Genomic DNA, 16,951 nt, shown 5'->3' with positions numbered 1-16,951 from the left:
CGGCGCGGGCTGCACCGACATATCTCTTACTTTAAGGGATATGTCATAACTTACGTAATAATCTGGCGTTTAAAGTATTGAACACCTTTTTTTTTTTTTCAGAGCCTACAAAATTTACTCGAATTACATCATGACAAATGAATTATGACCGGCGAGGCGGACATCATTTGAAAGAAAAACAATAGTAATCCATTGACCAATTAAACTAACTACATTAACTAACTTCTTCTTTCTTCTTTATGGGGTTTTACGTGCCAAAACCACTTTCTGATTATGAGGCACGCCGTAGTGGGGGACTCCGGAAATTTCGACCACCTGGGGTTCTTTAACGTGCACCTAAATCTAAGTACACGGGTGTTTTCGCATTTCGCCCCCATCGAAATGCGGCCGCCGTGGCCGGGATTCAACTAACTTCTTCAATTACAAACTTTACAGCACATGCTTATATTAGATTGTTGAAGGCCGGGAATCGTTATAAAAGTACTCTTACGGATTTCTATATATGTTTCAATATGGCCCATGTAGACAGAAATAACTGGCGTCAAATTATTCCTCAAATTTACCTGCTTACGCACGCGGCACCTCGAAGCTCGGCTCTCCGTTCATCCCCTCCGTGACGAAAAAAAAAAAAAAAAAGGAGTGCCGTCAAATGAAGCGGTCGTACTTCCCCCTTTCCACGAGCTGATTCCGATTACCGCTTTGCGCAACTCCCGAATGGTAGCATAGTCACTTCAGCAGAAGAGGCGAGACAGACCGCATTATCGCGCGGTTTGGCGAAGCTTTATTTTACGGCGCCCCACTACGTCACAGGGAGGGGTGGGGAGGGGGGTGGGGGTTGCACCACGGGCCGCGCTTCACGTTGCCGCGTGCGTAATCAGGTAAATTGAACGAATAATTTTACGCCAGTTATTTCAGTAAACATGGCCACATTGAAATAACGAAACACGGAATTAGACTTTGAGCACGATTCCCTTCAGCTTTCTGATATAAACATGTGCCGTTAAGTTTGTAATTAAGAAGTTAACTTATGTAATCAGTTTAATAAGTGAATGCATTGCTTTGGCTTTTCTTCCAAGTGATTGATGTCCGCCACGACGCGACTGATGTAAATTTTGTAAGCTATTCTTAAAATAAGTGTTCGATAAAAAAAATAATAAAGACATCCGTACAGCACTCTTTATAACGTATACAATATTATACAACGTATAACCGAACTAATGCGCCTGTGGCACTGTAATTTATCGCTTTTCACTCGCCAACTTACTCTGCAGAAACTTGCTGCCCTGTTATACATCAGTTGCAATGGAGAGAATGGGGTAGAGAGTACCTCGGCAACTCCGTTAAACTTCTGTCCGTCTGCGCGTTTTTTTTTTCCTGTTGGCAAATAATTAGAGCGCAGGTAAAACACTTTGCTGCAAGCGGCTCCACGTCATCAGCGACGCAAATTAGAACAATCCGCACGACTGCAGTGCCGCTGGCAGATAACATGCACCAACAATGGCAGGCTTTACTAGATGACGTAGTCAGGAGCATAAATCTCACACACAATGGCTACTCTGATGCACGACGACGCTATCTCATCCTATTAAGTGTTGAACTGTAACCTATATGCCATTAGTCATTTCTCTGCTGTGCTTATGTGGGTGTTTTTTTCTAACATTTCGCGGTGGGCGAGCACGTCTAGAACCGCAGCGTCCTGCGCTCTACGCGGTTGTACGGGACTGGAGGCCACGCATCGTTACACAACTTCCCAAATAACAATACGAGTAGGTATTGGCGCTTGGTAGAGCAGTAAACGAGGGATCCAAAAGAACTGTGACTGTTACAGAAATACACATTTTTCTATAATTCTTCCAGAGCTAATTCAAAAAACGCTACTATAGTCGGATACAACTTAAGTCTGCAGCGAAGCCCCGCCCACGCCCTCATAACCACCAGCCACTGTTCCTCCGCGAGGCTGCAAATAATTCGTACTTCAAACTTTTCCTGTTACCAAAGTAAGGCGGTAACCACAAAAATAAAATCATTAGCACGTAACTTTATACGTTTTCCCTCACCTATTATAGTGGAATGGCGAAAGCCTAATTCTTTACTGAACTGAAATAAAATGCTTGCATTACTGAAAATATTTATTGTCAAGTTTCACTTCAGTTGGCAGTGAAGTTTCAAGAGTAAAACGGGTTCAGCAGTGAAATGAATTGTACCGCAGACTTTTGAAGAGTGATATGCTCAGACTTCATACACTTTGTCCATGTCTGCTGCACACCTTATTGCTTCCGCCGATGAAAAGACTCTTCAAGAACAGCAGATGCTCCGGAGGTATCAAGTACGACGCCATTTTTGAAAAGGCCGCATGACAACGATGTTGTTTGCTCATGTGATTGGCTGGCGGAGTAACACAACCCCGCGCGGTCCGTGTGCCTTGGTTGCCAACTGCAGTTTTTTTTTTTTAAGTTGTGTTCTACAATGGTAACCTTTATTTTACAATTTCGCTTGTTTACTTGTTCTTTGCATTTCTATTCCTGCGCTTCTTTCCTGCGCGATTCCATTTGACGTGGTTCCTTGTTTGCCAATTAAAAGAAACGTGTATCTCACAGGCGTACCTTTGAGATACACCTCTTTCGCGCGTTTATGCGCGTCTTTGTGGCGAATGGTGGGCGTTATTCACATCTGTACTAGTAAAGGTCCATCCCCCCTTCATTTGCATATAGAAGTTACCTTGGGTTGCCCTCCCTTCCCCCCCCCCCCCCCCGAAAAAAAAAATCCTGTTATGAGGCACGCTGTAGTGGGGTTCATTAACGCGCTGCTAAATCGAAGTACATGGGTGTTTTTGCCTATCGCCCCCAAGGAAATGCGGCCGCCCACTCGCTAAAACAGATTCGTTAGTTTTTGCTACTCGGTTGGTATTCGATTCGACACACTATCCAAAATTGTCGATGATTCGTTTCTGCTCGAATATAAGGGACAACAGAGTATCAAAGGTGAGAGACAGATAAGTGAGAAATGTTCAGAACGATTCTGTTGCAGATTTCATGGGCGAATGCACGGAGCAGATAACTTCTCAACAACTAGTCCTACAATAAGCATGCCTCGCTTTTAGACAGCCACACAAACTTCTTGTCTCGATTTGGACAAATCAATTCATTATTTGAGCTATAATATTCCTCGCAGGCGCCTTGCGTCGGAAAACTACGCGTACTGGCTGGACATGGGTGAGGCAACTCGTACTGAAATCCTGAAATAGTCGGGAGACATCGAAACGCGAAATTCCAATTCACTTGTCCCTAAAACGCATGAACTACAGCGGGTTAGTTTTATCAGAATTGTTCTATTTTGACATACGGTCGTTGTTTTCTGATGTGCTTCCTCTACTTGGCTCTATCATCAGCCACCCCTTCCTTAGCTTCTTGGCGACACATTTTCCTCGATTCTGTCTTGCCACCTTCTCCGGGCCGACTTCGTTTCCTCTTGCCACCGAAGTGTCACTGCACAATTCTTATCAACTGAGCTCCAGTCTCTTGTGATTACGTGCTCGAACCACCCCAGTATTTCCTCTTGAACCTTTCCCGCAATGTACGCGACTTCAATCTTATTATTATTATTATTTTTTGATGTAGTTCTTTCGAACCCCATTTTTAACTTTGGTTGCAATATGCTATATGCAGGCGGCTCCAAAGCTCTTATTTTGAGAGCTAAGGTGATCTTGTGGCAATAGCCGATAGGCACCCATGTTTCTTTCTTTGATAGTGTTTGATAGTGAAGTGTTTACACAAGCACTTCACAACCCGTTTTATTGCGATAGCAACTGTAAGGACACTCCAAGCGCATTTCTGCCGTCGGCATCGCCGTGAGGTTCCGTATAAAGTCGAAGAGAGATAACACCGTCACCGCACGCCCAAGGGGAGGGGAGACGACGATCGCGGCTCAACCTCGCGCGCCCGGAGCACCCAAAATTGCGAGGCACCGGGGGAAGGGAGGCAGGGGCGAAGGCGGCGTTCTACTCCACTTGCAACTGCGCATGTGACGGCTGCGTGCGTTCGCGCGGCCGTGTTTTGAGAGCGATCTGCTTTGGGGGTAAAAGCGCCTTAATCTTTCAATAGTAGCGCCATTCTTAGATCTTCCCACCACCCCGCTCTCCCCAGCACTACCTCCTCGCCGTCTCCTGTCGCCCCAGCCTCCTCCGCTCCCCCATTGGCCAATCCGTGTGACGTGGAAGCACGCGTTGTGCATTTGTATATCATATTTTTTTTCTTTCCAGCGCGCTCCGAACGCCATTGTCGACCCAGCGCGACGAAAGTACGCGCAAATCGATTGATCGAGTGCGTTAGCCGACCAAATCAAGTGTGTTATGGACGAGAACTTCATTGTGACGCCATGCTGCTGCGCCTTCGGTTGCCACAACCGACAAGACGAGTGCAAAAGGCTTTTTTTGTTGACCATCTGGCGATCGCAACGCACAAAGAAGAAAATCGTGGTTGCATAGCGTCGGGCGGGCTGACTTCAGGGAGGTTGCAAAAAAAAAAAAAAAAGACCGCACGGCTTTGTGAAGTACCACGATTCTTCATTACCTCTTCTTTTGAACCTAGTTCACGCCAACCGCTTTAAAACTGTGCTTGCGTATGTGTCCATGCTGTTCGCGATTTTTTGCGCACTTAATTTGACTTCTTTTTTTTAGGGTGCTCGCTTTGTTTCATAGGAGTTTTGTTTTGCCACGGAAGTGGCTCGCATCTGCAGCAGGCGTGTGACATAGAAGCGACTTTATTCAGGCAATTTCTTTTTTCGGCTCCACCAGAAGTTAGCACATTGTCGGCGCTTTTGCAAGGCTCACTAAGGCTTACGAATGCAGTCGTTGTGCTTCAATGTACGCCCGCATGTATTAATTTGGTTTGTAGTGTTTAACGTTTTTAACGTCCCGAAGCGACTAAGGCTACGAGAAAGGTCGTAGTGGATGGCTTCGGATAACTTAATTTAGGTCACCTAGGAATGGGGGGGGTTTAACCTGCACTTTGATCGTACAGTAAACGGGACTCTTGCATTTCGCCACTATCCCGTCTGCTGCTGGACGCGTCCTCGGAATAGGAGGGATGAGCGGCGACTACAGATAAACTCGTACGTTTTGTGTACGGGATATCATAGCAGAGAAAGGCCGCAAAGGACTACAGGTTCACAGATAAGGATTCACATTTTTACTGCTTAACATTAACATTACTATGCTTCCAATTAAGTAAATGTGTATCGCATGCGCGTGAATATGCACTGTACGTCGCCTTGCGTCTCTTGCGACAAATGATTTCGCGGTTATTGATATGGAGTGCGGACGGAGTTGCCGTCTTTGAGCACCTTTATGAAACCCATGTGAGGATTGTTGGGGCGAACAACCCTCTTGTTCTCTCTCTCTCTAATGGTTCCAAAATAGCGTTCGAGTTATAGGAACACTGCTTCCCTGCAACAACTTACAACGCAAAAGAATACAGACGCGCGCACTATTCAGATACAAAACTATAGCACGTCAACAGAAGCGTTACTGGTGCTAATGGGTACCTGCTAAATTATTTTCGGTACCTCTTTCCAGTTTTACCATCAGGTTCGTTCTTGCTATCAGATCCCAACCTGTACCAAATAAAATAAATGAAAAACGATTTCACATGCTGCGAAAATTGCCGGCACGTTGTTCACATTATCAATACCGTCTATACATGTGAAAACGTTGCTCATGGCCGCCAGAACCTGAGCACCAGCTACACATCTGTAAAAGGCGCAGAGCAGAAGCGGCCCTGTTGCTAGGCATTGCTGGTACAAAACATTTGGAATCTTTCACGCGACGGCCGAAGTATCCTGCAGGTACGTAAATTAACCTACGAAACCACGTTCACGCACTTTCACGCAGTGAAAACTTGAAACTTTGTAATTCGCGCGTGTTTGAGCACACCGCGTGCATGCGTCGCGCTTCAGCAATTGCAACTCTCAACGTGCGGACGCTTTACACCTTAAATAATGTTTCTTTTCTCTATCCTACTGAACAATTAGAACACGACATTATTGAGGTCAGTTACTGACTGATGAAGCAAAATCTCGCCTCAATAATTCCTCTGCAGAGCTCAACGAAGTTTTCCGCAGATTTCCTCCGGTAGCGCGTTAGCCGTCGTCTACTACGGCAGGGTCGGCATAGGCGGCGCCACTGTCGAAGCCGCGCCGAGCCAAGTGTTGGCCGAGCGGCGGAATGGAATAGAGGAGGAGGGAAGTGGTTGGCGCTACTTTTAGACATTGGGGGTTTTAGTTGGCTGAGTCTAGGTGCGTCGGCGGTTCGTAGCTTTGTGCGTGCTATGTGTTCTCGGCGCTCACTTTGCTCGCTGCTGCTGCCGCGTTTCCTCACGCTAGCGTTTTGACAGCGTGTCCGCAGTCATGAAGTGTGATGTGTTCATGTTTGCTGTGTGCGCTGACACCATGCTTGTTAATTTAGTTAGCAAGCGAATGTTTACGAATTGATACGGCCGATAAAAGTACTATCCTTACTTCGTATGGCTGTCTGGTAATTTGCTATCGCAATCGATGCTTCGCCTTTCGGGCGAAGCTGTCACTTTTATTATTTGTCATTTACGGCACCATATTACAATGTGTAGAAATTGATCAGTCATCAATGTTCCCTCTGAAAAGTGTTTTAGGTTTATAATTCATCACACGATGACGCTTGCCGCCCACAGACAGAAATCCGTCTTTTCACTATCGCACACAGCGGTTTAGTGCTTGCAACGCCAGTCTATATTCCTCAGCGAAGCGCGTACTCGAAAACTGGCGCATCTCATGACGCTTCACCGCACATGCGTCAAATCGCATAACATGCTCCAACTAAGGTACTCCGCCGCTTAAACGGAACTGCTGTGGATCATGTCACTAAATGAGATTGGTTATAGGACACCTGGCTCGAAACCGAACAGTCATGAGTACGAACCCAAAACAGGACAAATATTTTTTTTTTTTCGTTCTGAATATCCGTCAGTTTGACGCACACATCAGTTTCTTCTACTTTTCCTTGTCACTACACACACATTTTCAAGTTATCCCACATGCGTCTATTGAATGTTATTTATTCATTGAAATCGCTTCCATCTCATGCAGCCTTGCCGGTTATACCACCGTTTAGAAAATTTTATTCTTGAAGTTGGCTCGCATTGTTTATATACAAGCTATCCGCATCAGGCCTAGCTGATGCCGAGGCTCCAGGTGGCAGGAGTATCTTTTATATAAAAACAGTAACAAAACAAAAAGTACAATTTTCTTTATGGTTACAGGCTATAGAGAAAACCGCCCTGTGTTGTTGTCTCCCTCCGTCCTGTGTCTGCAGCGGTGTTATTCACAATGTCTCAACAACTGGCCTACAACTTTACATTGAAAAAAGGAACACGAATGTTGGTTGTGCCCACCCCATCTTTCATACTACATAATCAATGTTAAAATGCGCGCGAGGGCTGTGAACACATACGACTGGCGTACTGCGCTATAGCCGCGTAAACTTTGCCGCGCATGTCCAAGAAACCTTGGCCTGGATTATGAAAAGATTATATATATTCATATTAACGCGCTTCGTCATTGGTGAGTGGCGCTTTGTCTACGTTATCACTATGATCGGCCGGTATTGAGAAATGGATGACAAGGTAGTAATAGAACCAAGCAATATCAGAATCAGAGGTGTTGCTTTCGCCTTTAGGCAGCCGCCACTATGCGGCTTAAATGTGTGCGTTTCGCAAGACCGCATCGGCGCAGCGTGGTCTACCATTCGCATACCGAACACGAAAAAACAGTTCAGTTCATGTGAATTCCTTAACAAAGGCTGCAAAAGTCATGTAAGTACCCCTCCAGCGTGATAAATTGATTTTCTGCCGCGTGAATACCTACCAGCTATACACAGCAAAGGCAAAAAAAAAAAAAAATCCCGTAATAGTGAAGAGGCTCAGCCTGAAGAACCATCGCTGGTTAAACAAAGGAACTCTTATATATAAAACAGCATGATCGTTCACGTGTCGCTCGTACACCAACGTAGGGTTCCGAAAAGTCATATCACACACTGCAGTTACAGCGACTTGCTCGGTAATCTCATAGGTCAGACTACAGTAAAGGAATATGCAGTTCTGAAGCAACTTCCGTGCATGCTTCTCGAAAGAACACCGGTCGAGATCCGTCAAAACGGCAATGTCATTGCTCCTTCTAGCCATTCCCACTGAATATCCCTGGGTCGCCCTGAAATATCGGACAGAGCGCTCCAATGTTATCGCTACAGACACACGATAGTAGCGTCCAAGACACTCGACAGGGGCACACGTGGCCAAAAACATTTTGTCCGCTTCCCTACATTTTTTTTTTTTTTTGTAAGATCACGAAGAGTGAGTGGACTGGAAGGTCGCTATGAGCCGCGGCTCGACATGGCTCTTGGAGATGAACTCGAAACTTGCGTAGTGGGGAGATGCGACAGCGAGGAGCACGGAGCAGCAGCGCGCTGGCTGCACTGTAAAAACAGCCGCACTCTTGGGGTGCAACTTTCGACTGCAGTCTAAGTTTACACCCTTTGAGGTGTATATTTGCCACACAACGATAATCGTCATCTGTCTTGCCCGCATTTCCTTTCTTGAAAACGCTGCGCTCGTTACTTTCCTGTCGGGAATGCTACGTCATGCTGATAACGCGCATGTCGTTCGTTACTGGGAAGTACCGGGCTCGCCGCGTTAAAGAAAGGAAATGTGAACAAGACAGATGATTATTGTTGTGCGGCAAATATACACCCCAAAGGGAGCAACTGTTTTTAGAGTGTGCCCACTGTTGGGTGACGTATTGAACGTCTCCTCTTTACGCTCGCTACAGCCTTCCAGTTTCGGTTTCGCGCGCTCTTATAGCCGAAATTTGTCGCGCCAAATTTCCACGGGTAATCGCATTTTTCCAGATAAAAATGTTGATACACTCTAAAAACATTTGTCCATTTCCATTTGTCCATTGTCCAAGTCTATTTGTCGAAACGTTGGCTCTCCCTTTTACCTTGTTCTCGTTTTGCTCATCGTCTTGAAAATCGATCTCCCGCTTTTCCCATGTTTTCCCTCCCCTTCTTCAATGAACACAACACTCTACGTGAATCTCGTGACATGCTGTTCTCCTGCGTCATTACTGTCAATTTTATGGCGCATCATGCATCAGATAAGTGAAAACAGTTCATTTCAGTTACAAGCTGCTATGAACCGTGCGACAAATTGCAAACGGATTTAAATGCAGGACCTTAACAGAGAGAGTGTAAGAGTGGGGTTGAAGATTAATATGCAGAAGACAAAGATAATGATGAATAACCGGGTAAGGAAACAAGAGTTCAGGATCGCCAGTCAGCCTCTAGAGTCGTGAAGGAGTACGTTTTCCTAGGTCAATTACTCACAGGGAACCCCGATCATGAGAAGGAAATTCCCAAAAAATTGTTAGACATTGTCAGCTCCTGACTGGAAGCTTACCATTATCACTGAAAAGGAAGGTGTACAATCAGTGAATTTTACCGGTGCTGACATATGGGGCAGAAATTTGGAGACAGACAAAGAAGCTTAATAACAAGTTAGGGACTGCGCAAAGAGCGACGGAACAAAGAATGCTATAGGCATAACGTTACGAGACAGAAGAGAGCGGTTTGGATCAGACAGCAAACGGGTATAGCCGATATTCTAATTGATATTAAGAGAAAAAAGTGGAGCTGGGCAGGTCATGTAATGTGTAGGTTAGATAACCGTTGGACCATTATGGTTACAGAATGGGTACTAAGAGAAGGGAAGCGCAGTCGAGGACGGCAGAAGACTGGGTGGGGCGATGAAATTAGGAAATTCGTGGGCGGTCGTTGGAATCTATTGGCACAGGACAGGGACAATTGGAGATCGCAGGCAGAGGCCTTCGTCCTGCAGCGGACATAAAATAGGCTGATAATGATGATAAAATAATGTGAATAAGGCTCCATTTTCACGAAACGGACCCAACGCAAACTTTATATTTCGCTTTGTTCAGAAATGAGAAAATATTCGATATTCGGACATCGTTTCTCTATAATATTTGTATTCGATGCGAAAATTACGCTATCTGAACATCGGTAGAACATCGGTAAAAAAAAAAAGGTAATAAAATATTATGGTGTATTACGTGCCAAAACCACTTTCCGATTATGAGGCACGCCGTAGTGGAGGACTCCGGAAATTTCGACCACCTGGGGATTTTTAACGTGCACCTAAATCTAAGTACACGGGTGTTTTAGCATTTCGCCTCCATCGAAATGCGGCCGCCATGGCTGGGATTCGATCCCGCGACCTCGTGCTCAGCAGCCCAACACCATAGCCACTGAGCAATCACGGCGGGTAAAAAAAAGTTAGAAAAAGGGTGTGTGCATGTGTGTGTGTGTGTATATATATATATATATATATATATATATACATATATATATATATATATATATATATAGTTGAAGAAACGGAGCACACTTACGAAAATTGCATCTTTAATGGTTTAACGTTTCGGCCGTGGCGTGGCGTTAATTCGGCCGTGGCACGGCTTATTCTGACGAAGGCCGTGCCACGGCCGAAACGTTAAACCATTAAAGATGCAATTTTCGTAAGTGTGCTCCGTTTCTTCAACTACCTATGCACCGGACCTACGGAACTTTTCCTTGCATTATATATATATATATATATATATATATATATATATATATATATATATATATATATATATATATATATATATATATATATATATATATATATATATATATATAAGCCCTTCTTCAACCTTTCTTTCCTTTTTTTTTTTTTTTTTTTTTTTTGCAGAAGGCCATGATCTGTGAATGTTTGCTCCCGGGTGAAAATTTCCACGGGCGGCCATTCATATATAATACATGACGCAACAAATAAACTCAATATGGCTCCTCCTCTTGACTGCTCGCACTGAATAATTTACATTCAGATTTTGTTGTTGTTGTTTTCTGCCTCCACCTACGGCTTCGTCGTAGTCACCTTCCCGAAATTCCAGTGGGCAGACCCACATCGCATGAACGACTTACACAGACCGCGATGCATTGCTTTATTGCGCTCAGCGGTATAGACATATGCCTCATCTGGTCTCTTAATTATTACGACCGAAACCTTAACGGCATGTATAACAGACGATATTCGCCGCAAAGTATTCAATACTCTAGCTTCTTTGCGAAACTTGAAACGCTTACAGGTAACATCTGCGGGCAACCAGACGTTGATTCACGCTACAATCGTTCCGGGACATTACGTCAGTGTTCGGCAAGTGAGAAACTAACGGGCCGCGAATGTACAAGAAGAAACTGTCAATCGACAACTCACGCTTATCAGTTTCAGCTTTCTTTATGAGAATACGACCCATTCAACTTTTGACGCAAGCTTACCTCGAGAAGTCCCAAGCGCTGCTAAACGCGGAAGAGCTCGCGCCGAGTCTACGTAACGCCATAGATGCTAAGACACTCCAGCAAACGTATCTGCATAAGCTGGCTTAGCTCACACGTGCACGCTCAGCGCCCCCTATTTGCTGAAGGGAAAGTATGCACGCTTTGCATACACGTAGAACAGTAGCTGTAGGTAGACGTTTTATACCAGGTGTGTCAGTGAAGATGAAGTGATTATCAAACAGGGCAGAACAGTGATAAGGATATTTTTTTTTCCGACAACACTTCGTTCGCAGCGATCTTTGATCGTCGCAACTAATGGTTAACTTCGCTACCTTTATTTAACAACTTTAAGGGAAATGTACTCGCAGAGCAGAAGCCAGCCAAGACGCAAAGCATACGAATCTGCTAGAAATTAACTGGCTAGTACGAGATGGTGACGTACTGTACGTCCTCCAAATATGCGAAAAAACACTGTTGCCCCACTTATTTTCAACAGATGTTTTTTTTTTTCATCGTAGTAAGCAATTACAACATATCGTTTCATGCTTAGCGAGTGAAGTTTAGTAACTTAATCCACTCCCTCACGATTATCACATAGATCCTGACGTCCCCCCGCCACGAATTAAAAAGAGAAAAAAGAAAGCTTTCCCTCATCCTTGCTGTCTTGTTTCATAACCACTTCAGCTTTTTACTGTAACACCTAATGGTCGTTACATACACAAGTCGTCATTACGAAAGCGTGCAAACCAGCCGCCAAAAAAAAAACGCAACAGTTTCGTCAAATGAACGAGCAACTTCACCCAAGTTAAAAGCCATATGGAACGTTAACAACGCGCGAAAATCGCGCGACGCAGTGGAATTCATAATCGCAGGTGAAAAGTTTGGCAGATATCAGAGGCACACATCCACGCGGCAGCGCAACTTACAAGCAACAGCAAGAACCCCAACACACGCGCGACACCGCTTGGCTAGATGCCAAAAGCAGTGCGTTGCACACAGGGATTAAATGGCACTGTCTAGGGAAGGCGACCACGTGTTAAGACCGCTACAACAACACGTGCACCGAGAGCCGCAGTAACGCGGCGACGGCCGCAACAAAGCTCCTACCGAGAGCAACGAATACGTGCCGCGCGCACGTGAGGCAACCATCTTCTAGAATTAGATAGAAAGAGGCTAAACATGGGGTCGCGCATTCGACGAGAACTGCGCACGCAGGCGGTGCTTCTGTGTCTTTCCTTCGAGCACACTCACCGCAGATCACAATTTTCTTGTGACGAAGGTGCCGGATCACGTCACCCTTGGCGGGAGCCGAGTACGAGACGAAGCGCTTGACGGCGACGGCGTGAATAGTCAGAGCGCGGTTTGAACACAACGTCCACAGACACGACGCTGGCATCGTGGCCACTTCCTGCGAACGGCAAAACGGTCTCTGCTCACTCACGAACGCCTCACCGCAGCGCAGCCGCGCTTTTCGGCGAGTCACGTAATTCCTGCGTGAGGAAAGCACGCCTCGCAAACTCGCAAGCTGCGTTTAGTGGCTGTCGCCATTACCGGCTGCTGTCGATGGCGCGCGGCGTCACGGGCGGCGGTTGCCGCTGCGCGGAGCACCACCGCCCGTCGGCGACGCTCGATCCAGCGGCGGCCGCCCTCAGTCTCGTCCACGCGCTGCCGCCACCGCTCAGCGCACGCTTGACGATAAAAGGAAAGATAGCGCGACGTATTTTCCTTTGGCTGCAAGTGTATGGCGATGCAATGACGCAACTCACCGCGCGCAAGAAAAACGTGTTCCCCACCAAACGCACGAACGTCACGGCCTTGAGCACACGGAAGCGCCAAGGCGCAACATCTGCCATCGGGTACAAACCATGGGGTCGAGAGTTCCGGGATGGCGTCGCGCGCGCAGTTCGAATTTAATCCAGAGAGAAACGACCGCGCATGCCACAAAGTCTGCGCTTGCCAGCTGGAACTTTTATTGTTTTTGCCTTGAATACCAAATTCGGTAATGGTCTCTACTCAGTAGCGGCTTCGTTTCCGGTGTTTTATTTGTTTTAAACTTTTCAATGAATGACGATTCGGTTCCACTCCCTTTTCTATATCAGCTGGTTTGTTTCCATGCCGAGCTCTCAGGATCGCAACAATTAATTATCGCTGCAAATTAAAATATGGGGTTTTACGTACCAAAACCACGATCTGATCATGAGGCACGCCGTAGTGGGAGAGTACGGAAATTTGGACCACTTGGGGTTCTTTAACACGCACCAAAATCAAAGCATACGGGTGTTTTCCCATTTCGCGCACATTGAAATGCGGTCGCTGTGGCCAGGATTCGATCACGCGACCTCGTGCTTAGCAGCCCAACATTATAGCCACTAACCAACCACGGCGGGTAATAATCGCTACAGAGAAGTACGCTTACGTTCCATGTTCCTTGCGACTACTACCTTTAAACAGTATTGAAAGCGCTGGAGTGCCGGTGTTTCGACATCCCATCGCCGTCAGGTTCTGGAATCGATTGAATATATATTGTGTTTCAGCTAACTTGTGCGAAGACTGAAAAAAAAAGTAAAAAGAAAAATATCGGAGCACGCTACATGAACTGCAGCGACGTAGTAGTGTTCAGTGCTTCCTTAATCAACTCAGACTATTTCTACGATGAGATTGAACGACTAATTAAGGAACATTAACTCACCTCTAAGATATAATTTAAGCGTAAAACATTAATAGGTGAAGCTGTAGACCGTATAGAGAAACATCCAATCAATTCATTTTCACGAAGATAGCCGCTCTGATATAAATATTTCGAGATCCAAGGAAAAAAGTGAAATATCTGAAAAAAAGTGCCGTATAACAAGGCACTTGCGCGCACTAACATTACTGCCCTCAAACATTGTCCGAACGAATCACAGTTGGCGTGTGCAAGCGTATGAATGGGCCATAAGCGATGGTTATATATTGAAGACGATACGTTCTTGGCCATTCATTATATTGTTGCGATAGCAATTATATGGACGCTCCAGGCGCATTTCTCCCGTCGTCGTTGCCGTCGGCGTTAACGTGATGTTCGGTATTAGCCGAAGGGCGATAACATCGTCGCCGCGCGCCATATGCAGTATGTGCGAGTGGAAGTGTGCGAGGGTTAGCCGACGACGGCGGCTCAATTCTGGGGCGGCTTCTGCGTATGGTGCGGCCGCGCAGGCCCTATCTTGAAAGCGATCTGCTATGACAGTGCGCCGAGTTCGGATAGCTTCGTGTGCCCTGCGTTTTCGTTGGTTAGTTCTTGTTGAAGCGAGAGGCAGCACGAAGATCAACTCACTCGCTGCTGCTGCCGCGCTTCGTCACTCCAACGTTTTGACAGCGAGTTTCCGTGGTTATCGAGTGAGATGTGTTCATGTTTGCTTGTGAGCGCGTGACACACTGATTGTTCATTTAGTTAGCGAATGTTTACGAGTTTATACCCCCGATAAAACTACTATCCTTACTTCGTATAGCTGGCTACAAATTTGCTATCGCAATCTCGATGCTCCGCCTTTCAGGCGAAACTGCGACTTTCATGCGACGCATTCTTTGCGAACTTCAGGCGCTTTGCATCTATCTATCTATCTATCTATCTATCTATCTATCTATCTATCTATCTATCTATCTATCTATCTATCTATCTATCTATCTATCTATCTATCTATCTATCTATCTATCTATCTATCTATCTATCTATCTACGTCGAGATGCCGTCGTGGTAATTTCTTCAACTAGGTATATATTAGACTAGGCATGGGAGGCATGACATGCATGCATACATAACATGAATGACATGTCATGACATCAATGACATGACATATTAGTCATTGCATGTACGTCATAATACGAATGGTATGAATGACCTGATGCAGTCGAGGTCGTTCTTTACCTCGATATATATCAGGATATGAATGACATGCATGCATGACCTGACATGAATGACATCACATGCTTGTCATGGCATGTATGTCATCACATAAATGGCATGAATCACAGATGTCGTCGTGGTAGTTTCTTTAACTCGATATGTGACATGGCATGCGTACATGAACGGGCATGAATGACATGACGTAAATGACAAGAGATGAATGAACATGTCATGTCATGACTTTCTTGTCATGCACGCATGTCTTGTCACAAATATCCTGATACATATTCATTTAAAGAAACGACCACGCCGTCATCACCTGATGTCGCTTATTCATGACCATCAAGTCGTGACATACATGTCATGCCATTTCATTAATGCCATGGATATCCGGATGCATAACTTGTTAAAAATGAACCTGATATGAATGACAATCGTGCCATGACAAGGATGACATGACTTGCATGTCATGACATTAATGTCACAAATGAGGTGACATATGACACGAATGAATAAAGTGACATGCATTTCTTACACTGCATATATTCCGGATATGCGTGTCATAACACACATGCGTTATATGAATGACATGTCATGTCGAGCAAGTCGTAAAATGATTGGCATCATTGCCAGAAATGCATATTATAGCATGTCTGTATGTCAAGCCATGACATGATTCCCATGAATGTCACGCCATGCATGACAAAAAATGACAAATTAATGACACGCATGCATGTATGCATGGCATGACACTGGTACCGTCACACAACTTATGCCGACCCAGAGGAGCAAGTTGTTTACCGACTTAGGCCGAAACCCGCCGCGGTTGCTCAGTGGCTATGGCGTTGGGCTACTGAGCGCGAGGTCGCGGGATCGAATCCCGGCCACGGCGGCCGTATTTCGATGGGGTCGAAATGCGAGAACACCCGTGTGCTTAGATTTAGGTGCACGTTAAAGAACTCCAGGTGGTCGAAATTTCCGGAGTCCTCCACTACGGCGTGCCTCAGAAAGTGGTCTTGGCACGTAAAACCCCATAATTTAATTTGTTTTTATTCCAGCTCTCGCCTCTGATTCTCGCGTGCTACCTGCGATCCAGCCAGGCGGCACGCCGTAAGATGATACCGGCACCACTTTCCTGGTGCACGTGGTTTCCGAGTACCACAGCGCTGCACCTAATTCCACTATGGCAGCGTCATCACGGCTCGGCTCGGCCAGTACGAGTAGTGCACCACGCCACTCGCCCGAAAGGCTATAAAAGAATGCAGGCTTCAGGTTGTGCTACAGTTTCGCTGTCCAGTGAAGCGTTTGTGTACTGCAAGCGTTACCACGTGATGCCATAAGCGAGCATTTAGTTTCTGCGTTTCTCACACATCTCGAACCTCCATGCCTCAAGTTCACATGAATTTGATCGTTCAGAGAAATCATGCAATCGTCGTGGCCTTGCTGTTGTCATCACACACACACACACACACACACACACGCACGCGTTAATTCTAGGTCATTGTTGTTGCGTCACACACACAAATGCGGGATTTACACAGACACATTGGTCAACCTGGTAACGCTTTGCGGAACCCCCAACAACACTGCATAGCCGGATGCCCGCAAAGTGCTTCGCATAACGCCGATTATCACCATGCGTGGAATTG

At 45.8% G+C, this 16,951-nt stretch overlaps 1 protein-coding gene across 4 annotated transcripts in view; it reads right to left on the bottom strand.

Annotated features, from left to right (window-relative positions):
• Nucleotides 1-16,951, bottom strand: part of LOC126545344 (carbonic anhydrase 1-like) — a 122,195-nt gene that overhangs the window by 51,337 nt on the left and 53,907 nt on the right. For 2 of the 4 annotated variants that reach the window (XM_055061822.1, XM_055061823.1), the window contains exon 1: nt 12,671-12,964. The exons of 1 other annotated variant lie outside the window; for it this stretch is intronic. In XM_055061822.1, coding sequence (XP_054917797.1) covers nt 12,671-12,815 — 145 coding nt within the window. In that variant the 5' untranslated portion in view covers nt 12,816-12,964. One more of the 4 variants, XM_055061821.1, reaches the window with a different exon arrangement.

This window comes from Dermacentor andersoni, chromosome 1 (assembly GCF_023375885.2).
Source record: "Dermacentor andersoni chromosome 1, qqDerAnde1_hic_scaffold, whole genome shotgun sequence".
Classification (NCBI taxonomy): Eukaryota; Metazoa; Arthropoda; class Arachnida; order Ixodida; family Ixodidae; genus Dermacentor; species Dermacentor andersoni.
The sequence above is the reverse complement of the archived record's forward strand: the minus strand, read 5'-3'. Positions and strand labels throughout refer to the sequence as shown.